Source organism: Lasioglossum baleicum, chromosome 15 (genome assembly GCF_051020765.1).
Source record: "Lasioglossum baleicum chromosome 15, iyLasBale1, whole genome shotgun sequence".
Taxonomy (NCBI): domain Eukaryota; kingdom Metazoa; phylum Arthropoda; class Insecta; order Hymenoptera; family Halictidae; genus Lasioglossum; species Lasioglossum baleicum.
In genome coordinates this window covers 8,474,010-8,487,937 of record NC_134943.1, presented here as the reverse complement: position 1 = coordinate 8,487,937, position 13,928 = coordinate 8,474,010, and the positions used below count along the sequence as shown (strand labels likewise).

The window sequence follows — 13,928 nt, the reverse complement described above, 5'->3', positions numbered from 1 at the left end:
AACACCCCGGTTGGGTCACTTTCCGGTTTTTGACCAGACGGTCACCCATCCTAGTGCCGGTCACGTTCCACGTTGTTTAACTTCGGTGATCTAACGAGAACCGGTGCTTTCAACGGGACTACGGTTGTTGGCGAGAGACGGGCAATCAAAAAACATGATTCGAGAGGAATGGGATCCTATGCAGACGCAGACGTTCGCGCGGCAATTTAGCGAGACCGGAATCAAAGAGAAATATCTGCGTTTTTGACGGGGAGGGTTGCGCGTTTGGCGGGCCGAGATAAAATGGAAAGATCATTAAAATCGATCGAACTAATCGAAAATCTCAAGATTTTACTGACCGAGTTCCTTTTCGTGTTCCAGGTAAGCGCCAAAGCGAGTTCCTCCTCGGGGAATTCACGGGGATAACGAGCATCGACGTGGCTGCGAGTGGAAGGTATACAACTGATTACCGGGGTCGCGAGAGGAGTCGATAAGTTCCCTCGTACCCGCGGAGCGTACACGCGCGAGCAGAACGGAGCGGACCAGAGCGAAGCAAGAGCAGGGCGAGCGAAACTCGGTTTTCCTCGCGAGAAACTCTTAAGCCGCTTTTCCCCGGGTAGATTTTCTTGGCGGAGCTTACATTCGCGAAACTCGATGTACAATATTGAGTCGAGTGTATCGGGGATCGAAATTAGCTTCGGGGCCGCAGTTTCCGTCTCCTCTCCTCCTGCAACATTCCACCCCTCGTCCCTCGCCGCACCCTTCGATTCGACGTCGTGTTTCCTATCCCCCTATTTGACATGCTTTTCCTCTCTTGCCCGTTGTTTCCTGTTCCTTTTCACGAGACCGTTCACTTTCCATTACCTGTCGTCCTTCTAATTGTTTCCCTGTTGCTTCCTCTCCGCTCCGACGACTACCAAAAACGCCTCGTACTTCACGCCTCCCCTACGAAAACAACCCCCTCCGATATCGACGTCGTCGACATCGAATTCTCCGAACCACGGTTGAAAAAGGTCAGAGTACATAGACGGCTAAAATGTTTGTTAAATGTCATTCTTCGAGCTCCAAGGAATTGCTAAAACACAGTTATCTACCAGGTATACGAAGGGTAAGTTCTGAACAAAAACGAAATATCGGAAACTGATGATTTGGAAGGATAAACTGCAAATTTTATGCATGACAAAAATGAAGGGTAAACATACTATTATAGTATTTTCACCCTATAATTTAGGTAAAAATGCTTATTTTGTATAAAGGTCTAACCATAACATTGAGACCAACGAATGGAGGGTGGAAATTCGAAGCCTGTTTTGCCAGTGTGAAGGTCAATGTTTGTAGTCTATCAATTTTTATTTACTTTCGATTTCTCTGTGGAAATTATAAACTGATCTGCACTGGGTGTGCACAAAGTATTCGTACACCTTTTAAAAACATGTATATTAGTTATGTATTGTACATGTACAAAGTTTTATCGCAATCGATTAACGCTGTTACGAAGTACGATTGATTGAAAATAGCGAAAATTGTAAAAATCTGCGATGTAAACGAATCGCGAACCCTAAATTCGAAGATTTTTACAGGCGCAGATAAAATTTTCATTATTGGGCACACAGCTGAAAAATTTATAAATCGTGACCATTTGACTTTTTCTTCGTGACCAATCACAATTTTTAAAAAATCATTTACACATTAGCCTAGTAAACTAATCGTATTAACGTCTCGAAAATACTCAAGCTGTTGGGTCCAAATTAGAATGTGTACGAATACTTTGTGCATCGTGTGTATGTTTAACAGTATCTCCACAGTATTGTTATATTATCTTCATCCTACAATTCAGGTAAAAAATGCTTATTTTGCATAAAGGCCTAACCATAACATTGAGACCAACGAATGGAGGGTGGAAATTCAAAGCCTGTTTTGCCAGTGTGAAGGTCAATGTTTGTAGTCTATCAATTTTTATTTACTTTCGATTTCTCTGTGGAAATTATATAAATTGACCTGCAGTGGATGTACAAACTATTCATACACCTTTTAAAAACATGTAACAGTTATGGTCCCTGATTACAAATTGATCTACACTGCGGTGCATAACTATAGCACCGTTTAAATTTTTACCAGTTTCAGACTTTAAGTGAAAAGTGCAAAAAAATGTATTGTAGAAATTGTGAAAGTATGAAAAAAATGGACTGTAGACTAAATCATATTGAAATGGCCCTCTTATACAAGACGATATAATCGAAAATGTGATTTTCAACTGTTGCGTAACTATAGCACCGTCGTTGTTATTTGCTAATTTCACTGTGTTTAGTTTCGCTACGCATCGTTTAACCTACATAACGAAGTATCCGTGAAAATAGAAATTGAAAAAAGAATTTTCCACAGTAAATATAAAAAATTTGTATCTTGAAAATACCGCGTGGTACATATTTAACGGAAGAAGAGAGGGGTAAAACGTTAGCCCTGAAGGAAATAGATTTTAGCATGCGCGAAATTGCTCGTAGGCTAGGAAGGTCACATAAGGTTGTTATAAACTTTTTACGTGACCAAGATAACTATGGGAAGAATAAAACGGGTGGACCAAAGAAGAAATTGAGTCCACGTGCGGAACGAATAATTGTGAAAACGGCCAGCAACACATTAAAAAGTTGTAACCAAATTAAAAAAGAACTTAATCTTGATGTTTCACGGTGGACTATACATCGAGCTTTACAAGCAAATGAAAACATTGTGAGACAAAAATTAAAGTCTGCACCCAAACTTCTACCGCGCCATAAGATTGCAAGACTTCAATACGCTCGAGCAAACATGCATCGGAACTGGCATAACGTAAGTTAATTTCTGAAAATCTTCTAAACCCAGCTTATTGTAATTTCTTTTATTGACAATTAGACTATCTTTTCGGACGAAAAAAAATTCAACCTTGATGGACCTGATGGGTACAATTCCTACTGGCGAGATCTCCGCAAGGAACCACGGTATTTCACGAAAAGAAATTTCGGTGGAGGAAGTCTTATGGTTTGGGGGGCTTTTCACAGTGATGGCATGTTACAATTAGCTTTCCCATCGAAGAAAATGAATAGTGATGAATATATTGGTATCTTGGAAAACAATTTGCTACCCTTTCTACAAGAAAATAGTACTACAAATTGGACGTTTCAACCAGATAACGCGGCTATACACACAAGTCGAAAAGTGATGGCATGGTTCGAAGCAAACGATATTAACAATATTAAATGGCCAGCATGTTCACCCGACCAAAATCCCATGGAAAATATCTGGGGCATAATTGTCAGGAACGTTTACGCAGAAAATCGGCAATACGGGAACGTTTCCGTATTAAAAAGCGCCATAATCGATATTAGTAAAAACAATCAGCAGAGATATTTTTCGGAAACTTATTGATAGCGTACCAGATAGAGTTTTCGAGTTAATTTCAAAAAAAGGTGGTCCTACAAGATATTAAATTCGTTTATCATTGTTTTTATTGATGTGGTGCTATTGTTACGCAACAGTGAAATTCATACTATTGTTTGTATCGTTTTGTACAAGAGGAGAATTCAAATAAAAATTAATTTAAACTTCAATATTTTTCATACCCTTTCGATTTTTACAATTAATTTTTTCGCACTTTCAGTCTGAATTCTGAAACGGATAAAAATTTAAACGGTGCTATAGTTATGCACCGCAGTGCATGTACGGACAAGTTGATCCACGTCGAAGTTCAACGAGACTGCAATCTTACCGAACGTCGTAGACTTGTATGTTGAGTATTAATGCAGTAATCAAGAGGATCGACGCGAAAGGTGTCTCGGCGATCGTCCGAGGTGGCAAAGGTGTCCCGAGGGCCTCGTCCCGGTCGCAGACGGTTAATACGCAAAAATTCCCAACGAACACAGGCGTCGACTTCATCATGAGTCCTCTCTCCGTCTCTCTCATTCACGCCTCTCCCACTTTCTCTCTCTCTCTCTCTGGCCTCGGGTAATGAAATATCGCGGTACATTAGCGCGCTGCGCCGTGTCGTCGATTTGCATAAAACGGGAACAGGCCGGCACGGCACGGCGGCTCGGTCTCGTGGCCGGCTCGAGAATGATTTAATTTGGGTATCAAGGCTGGATACGGGGAACAAACGCTTTGTTAGCCACGCCCCCGCCTCCCAATCTCCTCGCGAATCGTATTTCTCAAGTTTTTAATTTGTCGCGTGCTTTCTTTCCGTCTCCATTCCTCCGACCAGTATCTTGAACGAGGCTGCAACAGGCTGGGGATGAAAATCGACTTCTCTGTACCCAGCTCGAGAACGTACACCTTCGAGAATGTGCCCTCGAAATTTATAAGACAATCAGTAAGAGAGTCTGTAATGGAATTGTAAAACTTGTCGAGCTTGTACTTTTCGAAATATTTTACTCAGACTCGTATCAACCCCTTGCCGTGTTTTAATTAGTCAGACTCGTGATGAAGATTCTAACCAAGCCTAACAAATATGAATGTTGCGCCTTTCTTTTTAGATGAAATGAAATTTATTTAAGATTTCAGAATTAAAATAATTGTAGCCATACAAGAAATATAAATCTTCTTTTCTCTTCTACGACGTTTTTGGGGACAAAGACGGTTTAATCACTGTCACTGTAAGGAAAGTGTTACGGCAAGGAATTTTTTCTCTTTACAGTCGAAGCTATTTTAACTTGAAAATTCCATTGTATTATAAAAATTGATATGATACTTCATACAATAATGAAATGTGTAGTGATTGATTAGATAACGACGTATTTAGTAATGTAAACAATATTGTGAGTAATGATACAGCAATTTTTAGTGGTGACTCTGAGTCACCCCCTCGACCGCTGAAGGTTAATATTAATTTTTTATTCTGGTACAAGATCAACGCTGTCGCTACGAAGGCTAACAGCGACAAGGGCTGCTTTTGACTGTGTTGCTTGGTATGTAATCCAGTAGATTAGTACCCGGGGCGGCTACAGATCGAAGTTTCGATCCTGTAGGATCAATGGTTCAGGAGTTATGCTTAAAATGATAAAAATTTGTCTGACATTTTCAAATACGAACGAAACCATTGTACAAGTTCCAGAAGATTCGATCGAATCATCATCGTTCAAGAAACATATTGCCCGTTACGTTGTGTTGACGGGTTTATTGCGAATCCGACGCGTTAATTACTCGCATCAGCGACCGTCTTGTCGAAAGAGAAAGAAAGAGGGAGGCCATCCACACCGCTGGTGTTCATTGATTCGTCCGCGACTGGATTAATGAAATACCGCGTCCCCGCCGTTCTCGGCTGTTTGGAATTCGACGCGAGGGCGGCCTTCACCCTCTTACGTCCCTTGAGCCTCGGAGCTCGTCTCCCGCGGCGAATGAAAGGGTGAAAAGGGTGGGTGGGATTCTTGATAGCGCGCGCTTTCAATTGATCGTTGAACCCGGCGTCCTCGAGCGTGTTTCGCTTTTAAGGGGACGCGTCTGGACACCCGCGAACAGAAACATCCATAGAATTCGCGGTGAAAGACCTCGGTCCCTACTTTCGCATTAATTATCTCGAGCGAGCACGTTTCCCCGGAATTATTCGGCAATCTTATTTCCTTCCGATCGCCAACAACGATTCTTTTATACGTCTTTTATTCATTTTACCAGTGCTTCTTACTTCCTATTGGTTGTCCATTACCACTTTTTATTTTACGGTTGTTACGCTTTGTTGTAGACTCGACCAATACGACGAGTTGCCCTTGAAATATGTTGTCAAGGTCAACATTCTGAACAACTTTTCGACGTACAGGTCATTCTGCAAGTTTTAATGCAGGATATTCAAGAATAAAATATCAATATCTTGAATCAATTGTTGATCGGATACATCGTGCTCATTATTTCAAAAATATTATTTAAAAAAATAAATTATGATGTATTTGGTATGTAATTCAGTAGATTTGTACAATTGTAAAATAGAAAGCCACAAATTTTGAGTCCGGTAAAGTCAAGAGCAGCCCAGAAAATACATCGCGATACGTTTGTCGAAAGTACGAAGTCTTTTGAATAAAAATTCCGCGATACAACGAGGATAATAAGTCTAACATATATGAATGTTACGCGTTTCTTTTTAGATGAAGTAAAATTTGATTGGTCTTCAATCAATAATTCAACATTAAAATGAATGTAACCATAAAATATTGTATTTTCGTTTCTCTTCTACGACATTTATAGGGATAAAGACATGTTGCAAAGAAAATGCTGCCAAACACTTTCCTGAATAAACTGTTGTCCTCCAATGTGTCGAATCATTTAGTCACGTCCTTTCGTTAAATCCTGAACTAAACGATCCGCGAAAGAATCCCTATGAAATGCTGAAAACACCACGAAATAACTTCGTTCACCGATATAATCGATCAGTCTTCGGCAGACATTTCGCTGAAAGAATTCATCTGGAAGGATTCCACCAGTTCCGGGGGTGTTCTATGGGGTTGGTCAAAGTCCGCTGGCATATTCGATTCGATCCGGTCCACCCTGTGCGTGTTTCCAGTGGCAGCGATAAACGTTGGATCGGAGCCGCGGAAACGATAGAAAGCCGGAGTCTCTTTATCGCGGACTCCTCCGAAAAGACGTAAGCGATGGGGGTGAATTAATGGAAAAGGGGACCCTTGCCGTATCTCTGGCAAGGTTCCCCCCTGCGATATCGATCGTAAATAGTTCGCATATCTGGTTCCCGGCCAACGCCTAACAATTTGTCTGTCGCTTTCGTGGGTAGAGAGAGAGAGGAGAGCGTTGGTCGCGTCGCGAGACCGAACACACCGAGGGGGGAATGAAGTTTATCGATTCCCGGACTCGCCGGAGCGTGTTGACGTCGTTGCTTGCGGTCTTCTGCTCTGTGGATCTTGCTCGAAACACCAGGGTTTCGTTTGCTACCCGTCCGGCTGACACCGGACCCAGATTTGTTGGATTATCGTTCGCGAACACTCGTCCGGCTCCTGACACCGTGGGATCGCCGAAAGATTAGCAGGAACATGGTCAACAGCGAAGCAGGATCTCTGAAACGCGTATCGATCCTCCGGGAACCGCGATAGAGCTTGCAGCGAGCGAACGATTCTCCAGTACAATAAATATCCTCGATATTATCGGGAACGGTCGGTCGCCTAATGGGATTGGACTCTGGGACTCGTCCGACCGGGATGATGTAGGTGTTCGAATGACAGGATTTCTCCATCTAATTCCTTACGGTGATAAACTTTGTAAGTCAAAGCACTCGGCGCACTACGAATCTATCCGAGCCAAGAGGTTCGAGAGATTCGAGATGTTCAAGATACTCGAGGTACATGCTTGAAATAGTCGATGTAGGTGCACCGTGTAGGCACAGAATTTTTCATTCTCATCCTGTGTGGATCTAAACTCGATTTTCGAAATCTTCGGCGCAGCGCCCAAAGTAAAAAGTTAAAAGCGCCCAAAGTTAAAAATTGCTGAAGCATTATTCAAAATATCGTTTACATCAGGCTGCTTCTCTCTCCTTCTCTTGCTCGGTAAGACAGTCTCCACCACGTCCACTCCGACAGAGGAGTAGCAGCAACATCTGTTCCGCGAGCCAGCGTCGTCCAGGCCTGGTTTACATTATTAAATATGTTGGTATCTAATTAATTACTACTCATTTTAAATATTGTGCGAAGTATTACAGTAAATCCTCTGTAAACTCGGAAGCCTCGGGGAGATCGTTTGCATTTATCGTAGGCGGGGCACTATTTTTTGGAGCTTCAAAGGTCGAGCCGAACGTAGAGAAGGACAGCGCGCGCAAAGAGAGACCGCGCGCAGCCGACTCTCCGCGTCTCTTTCTCTCTTTCCCATACGCTGTCCCTCCTTGCGCCCGAAACCTTCATCGCCAATCAAACCTCTAAACACGGTTGAAATTATATCGTGTTTGGTCTCATTTTAATCAGAAAAATGCCACAAATATATTGGTGAAAGTTTCATAAGATAATAAGTAATGATGAAAAAGATTGAATATTGGGGTTACATATTGCGACTCTCCGCGTCGCATTAGTAGTGGTTCACACCGATATACCCGAGCCGAAATCAGATTACTAAAGTGGAAGGGATATTTTTTTGCGGGTATCGTGTACGGCCGTTTTGCGTTCATAGAGAATTTGCTGTATATCAATTTCACATCCATAAAATGAGAAATATCGTATGAAATGGAATTATTTTAGGTTGGAAGAAATGCTTACGTTATTAAATATGTTGGTATCTCTGATCAGTTACTAAACATTTAAGTATTGTATGAGGTATTATATCAATTTCATATCCCATAATCTCATAAAATGAGAAAAATCATATAAAATTGGAGTTATTTTATGTTGGAAGAAATGTTTAATTGTCGAGTTAAAACAGCTGCGAAGCAAACGCGTGCCCTACTACTCACATATGTGTCACGTATGCGTAACGCGTTCACAGTCCCGCAATTTAAAAGGGGTGTCCTTATTTCCAACGATCCAAAAGTCAATTTTATTTTAGTTTTCTTCGAGTTTAAAGTTCTCAGCGAGGAGCAAAATTGAACCCGTGAATTAACCTAATATTGGTAAAATGTTTCAAGAAGAAGAAGACAGTTGCCTCTGGCCACTCGATTTGAGCGAGCCTGTACAGTCGCATAAACGTTCGCAGTCCGACGGCGCCGGCTTTCGTTTCAAGTCGGAAGAGTCAACAATTATCGTCGGCTCCCGAGGGCTCAGGCTGGAGAACAACGAAAAAGTTTCGGGAGAACAGAGTAGCGGGGAGGATCGCGCGGGCGAACGAAGAAGCCGAATCGTCGATTCGTTATTTCCGTGGTGAACGAACACTCGGACAATTAGAGAGTTTCCGAAGCGATTCAGTAAAAAAATCCCCCGACTGAGGAGTTGCAAAGAGAGAGGAAGAGAATGAGAAAGAGAGAGAGAGAGGAAAAGATCCCGTCGATTCGAACGCGGTGCTCCGAAACTTGCTAATCTCGTTCGGTTTTTCTTTCGCTGTCTCGCGTTTCTCAGAGTTTCGCGCGCGGATAACCGCCCCGGCAACTTTTCGTCGACAAAGTGGCCGCGATTTGTTCCGTAACGTCATTCGGCGTCGCATCGCCTCGAATACGATCGATTTTTCCCGGAAAATCTGGTTCGCACGATTACACGAGCGTCGAATCTTTTGAAACCCCGTTCGCATCGTGCATAACACGCGTCTCGTCGTCCATTTTGTTTGTACAGCTGTAAAGCCTGCTACACACATCCGTTTTTCTATCGTGCGAAAACCGCGTGGCAGAATAACGGACGTGTACATCGACTGATATGCGATAATATACTGACGATCGCATAAGCGGTTTTTATACGGTAACGTAACTAATTGAATCCATAGTATTTCTGATCGCACTTCCGGTGCCGCACGGTCGCCGCACGTTAGAAAAACGGATGTGTGTGGCGGGCCTAAGACCCCGTTCAGACACGGCGGAAACCGCGCGTTTTCGATCGCACGATTTTTGTTTTGGATTGTTGGTCCGCGCGAACATGTGTGAACGAATATGAAGACGCTAATGTAAATAAGCTCCGCATGGTTTGTATCCGCGAGGTTTCCGCCATGTCTGAACGGGGTCTTAGGCCGCTATTAGACTAGGCCACTGGTGGCGCCACCGAATTGAAGAGCTTTTATGAATCGGTAACTGGTGATACCACCAAGCGTTCATTCCCGCTGTTGATGCAACGCTGTGTCGTGCTCTTATTTATTTTACGATAAATGTGGTTGTAATTTGAGCGTCAATGTCGTCAATTGTTCATGTTTTCGCGATGCTGGTGGCGCAACTTGGTGGCTTTGTCTAATAGGCTACATTCAAATCAATGCCCCGGCTGGTGGCGGCGCCACCAAATGTTGCCCGGCCGGTTGTCGATGCCGTCCACCAGATCGGCAACAATTTTTGGTGGCTCCACCAGTTACCGTAGTCTAATAGGTTACATTTGTTTCAATGCCCCGCGACGTGCTGAGCCACTGGTGGGCAACTTGGTGGCGCAACTTGGTGGCGCCACCGAATTGAAGAGCTTTTATGAATCGGTAACTGGTGGTACCACCAAGCGTTCATTCCCGCTGTCGATGTAACGCTGTGTCGTGTTCTTATGTATTTTACGATAAATGTGGTGGTAATTTGAACGTCAATTGTTCATGTTTTCGCGATGCTGGTGGCGCAACTTGGTGGCTTTGTCTAATAGGCTACATTCAAATCAATACCCCGGCTGGTGGCGGCGCCACCAAATGTTGCCCGGCCGGTTGCCGATGCCGTCCACCAGATCGGCAACTATTTTTGGTGGCTCCACCAGTTACCGTAGTCTAATAGGTTACATTTGTTTCAATGCCCCACGACGTGCTGAGCCACTGGTGGCGCAACCGAGTTGCGCCACCAGTGGCCTAGTCTAATAACGGCCTTAGTAACCTATTAGACTACGGTAACTGGTGGAGCCACCAAAAATTGTTGCCGATCTGGTGGACGGCATCGACAACCGGCCGGGCAACATTTGGTGGCGCCGCCACCAGCCGGGACATTGATTTGAATGTAGCCTATTAGACAAAGCCACCAAGTTGCGCCACCAGCATCGCGAAAACGTGAACAATTGACGTTCAAATTACCACCACATTTATCGTAAAATACATAAGAACACGACACAGCGTTACATCGACAGCGGGAATGAACGCTTGGTGGTACCACCAGTTACCGATTCATAAAAGCTCTTCAATTCGGTGGCGCCACCAAGTTGCCCACCAGTGGCCTAGTCTAATAGCGGCCTTACCGTAGTCTAATAGGTTACATTTGTTTCAATGCTCCATGACGTGCTGAGCAACTTGGTTGCGCCACCAGTGGCCTAGTCTAATAGCGGCCTTAGTTGCAATGCAAAGCAAAGTGCGCGAATTCACCGCGTGAAATGAGTTGCGAATCGATCGGAATGTGGAATAGCTGGCCGAGCAGAAGTTGTTTTCGCGGAGGGTCGAAGAAATCGGTATGATCGGGCCGGCCGTGTCCCGACCACGATCCTCCAATCAAAGACCGGAAGGGCGCTCGATGTCGCGTCCGGGAGGCGTCGCAATCAACAACCGAGAGCCAGGGAAGCGTCGCAATTAACCCCGATCCGACGATGATCCCGCAAAAGACGACGCCGAGCGCGACCATTGAGCGGAAGCGGCGAACAGAGAGCACGAGAGAGAGAGAGAGAGAGAGAGAAAGGTCGGGTACCGTTCCTCCGTTTCCGGCTTCGCCTTGTCCTCTGTCCACCCCCGGCATCCCCTGATCCCCGCGGCTTTGAAAGCCGCGACGCGATCGAGGGAACGGTGCCGCGGCCACGTCCATCTCGTTATCGTCGCTGACTCTCCTCCTTGTCCTTTCATTTTCGCGCACGGCCACCGTCCCCTGCATTATTCACGAGACCGCGACCCCTCGAGACGTCCAGCCCAGATCCTCCAACGATCCTCCAACTTTCCCGAGATCCAGACGGTTTTTCGGCACCCGGACCACTCTCGTCGATCGCGTTCCTCGACCACGATCCCCCTCGGCCTTTCAGAAATAGTTCCCCGACCTCGGTCTACCGAACTGACCGAACGCTTCTCCATACGATCCTGCTAGCTCTACTCCTCGAGCACCCTGCCATTTTTTAACTCGACCCAGACCGCTTTTTTAGTACGAGATTCCCGGAACTCTTTCCGGACCACGACTTTCAATGATCATTTCTGTTCCGCTATAGACCATGGCTTTGATTTCAATTTATTACGGTGAGCGAAGGCTTCCTCGAATCTATTGATCCTTGGCTTTTAACTCGATCGAGCCGGTTTTCTCAGAGACACAAAGAGAGAGAGAGAGGTACTTGTGGACCTCGTTCTTTCGAAATGTGTCTTTGACGCCGGTTTTCCAAACATTTCTTTGAGAATAGAGCTAGTACCCCTACCCGAGTACCAATGAGACACCCGAGTAGGACAAAAATACGTATCTCATGAGGTACTACTACCCGCACCGTACAGTGGGCCAAACCGATGAACTGTGTGTTAAAACCGTAGAACTTTTGATAGAAATGAGATAGCCCGATAATAATTCGACGAGGTCAAAGCTGAAACGTTGAAGAACAAGGGAAAATTATAGAGAAAGCAACAAAAACAGTTTCTAACCTTGAAAAACTACGTTGAAGTACAGTAAATCCTTTATAGACGCGACAGCCTCGGGGGGATTTGGTCGCGTCTATCGTATAGGGTAGCTATTTTTTATCTCTAAAAGCCGAGCCGAACGTACAGAAGGACAGCGCATGTAAAGAGAGACCAGGCGACTGTGACTCTCCGCGTCTCTTTCTTTCTCATACGTTATCCTTTCTTGCGCTCAAAACCTTCATCGCCAATTAAACCACTAAATACAGTTGAAATTATATCGTGTTTGGTATCATTTTGCATTAGAAAAATGCCCCGAATACGTTGGTGAAAGTTCCATAAAAGATCATGAAAAATAAAGAAGATTAAATATTGGTGTTACATTGTGATAACGCACGGGCGTTTGAACTGTGCGTTAGTAGTGGTTCATGTACTAAGTTGGGGGGGGGGATATTCTTGGTTGTATCTATCGTATAGAAATCGTTGCGTCTATAGAGGATTTACTGTAATATTTTCTTTCGACTGTCTCACGAGATAATCGAGTACTCGGGTAATTGACTATCTCATGGCTTACCTGTGTACCCGGGTATCCCATAAGTCATAGCTCTACTCAAGAATCTTGAACGAGAGTGTACGTACGCATCCACGAAAATCGGTAATTGGCGCGTGGAGGCGTTCCCTTACAAAAGTTTTCTCTCCTCGTTAGCGACGACGGGTGAATGAACGACCAATAGGAATCGCGGGCAGATGTCGTCCGACGTTTTCGCTCTGGGAGAGACTCGAGCCGGTCGTTTCAGACGCTAATTGATTCACAAAGAGACGAAGAGTCCCCATCAGGCTTGACTGGGAACGAACGCATAACATCGTAGGCTGTGCAACATCAACAGCATCAACGTCAGCAAGCGTCGTGTCAATACGATCGAAGTAACCAGCAGGAGAGTCTCTTGCACCCGGTTTTCTCGCAATCCACTTCTCGGGTCGGGTTCTCAAAGCGACATCCATATTTACGAAACTGTGTGCTCCAGTCGAAAAACGAACGACCGATACACATTCGGCTCGTTTCGGTTCTGAACGAGCTCCGCATGGCTACGGCTCGACTCGGCTTGGCTCGGACGCCGACGAGAAAGGCGCGGGTACTCAAATATTTGCGGCGGTCGCGTTTCAACCCTTTATCGACCTGTTGACACGTCGCCGACCGGCCATTTTTATCGACGATATTGTCTCGGTATCAAAGGAAATGATCCGGGTCGGATCCGGTCGGGCCGCAGTTGACCCGACTCCCGCATAATCCGGCCACGCGCCTTTGAACGACGTCTCGCGTTCTCAGATCGAGGGATCCACCGGGCTTTTTGATCCACGGATCAGCGCGGGGAAACCTTCGCAAAGCCAGCAAGGCGCCGACGAAGACGGGGAACGTTTTGAACAGATGGAAGGAAAATTGAAGAACTAAATCTTGCATCATGATCTTAAAAGATTTTACCAGCACCATTTGTTCCGACGTTTACCGTCACTCTTAAGATGTTTTATCAAGTGCAACGCACCTCTTTTATAAAATATTAAAGCGATCTAGCAGAAGGAAGCCAGGGAGCAAATGGAAATTGAAAATCGTCCTTGGAGAACTAAATCTTGCATCCTGATCTTAAAAGATTTTACCAGCACCATTTGTTCCGCTGTTTACCGTCACTCTTAAAATGTTTTGTTAAGTGCAACGCACCTTTTACGAAATATGAAAACGATCTAGCAGAAGAAAGTCAGGAAGCAAATGGAAATTGAAAATCGTCCTTGGAGAACTAAATCTTGCATCATGATCTTAAAAGATTTTACCAGCACCATTTGTT

The 13,928-nt window shown here is 44.7% G+C and overlaps 1 protein-coding gene across 3 annotated transcripts in view; it reads left to right on the top strand.

The window, feature by feature from the left end:
* The window catches only part of Sdc (Syndecan), a 177,529-nt gene that overhangs the window by 102,401 nt on the left and 61,200 nt on the right, over nt 1–13,928 (top strand). For 2 of the 3 annotated variants that reach the window (XM_076438856.1, XM_076438855.1), the window contains one exon: nt 361–433. The exons of the other annotated variant lie outside the window; for it this stretch is intronic. In XM_076438856.1, the coding sequence (XP_076294971.1) occupies nt 361–433 (73 nt within the window). The remainder of the gene's footprint in view (nt 1–360; nt 434–13,928) is intronic. 3 annotated transcript variants of the gene reach the window in all.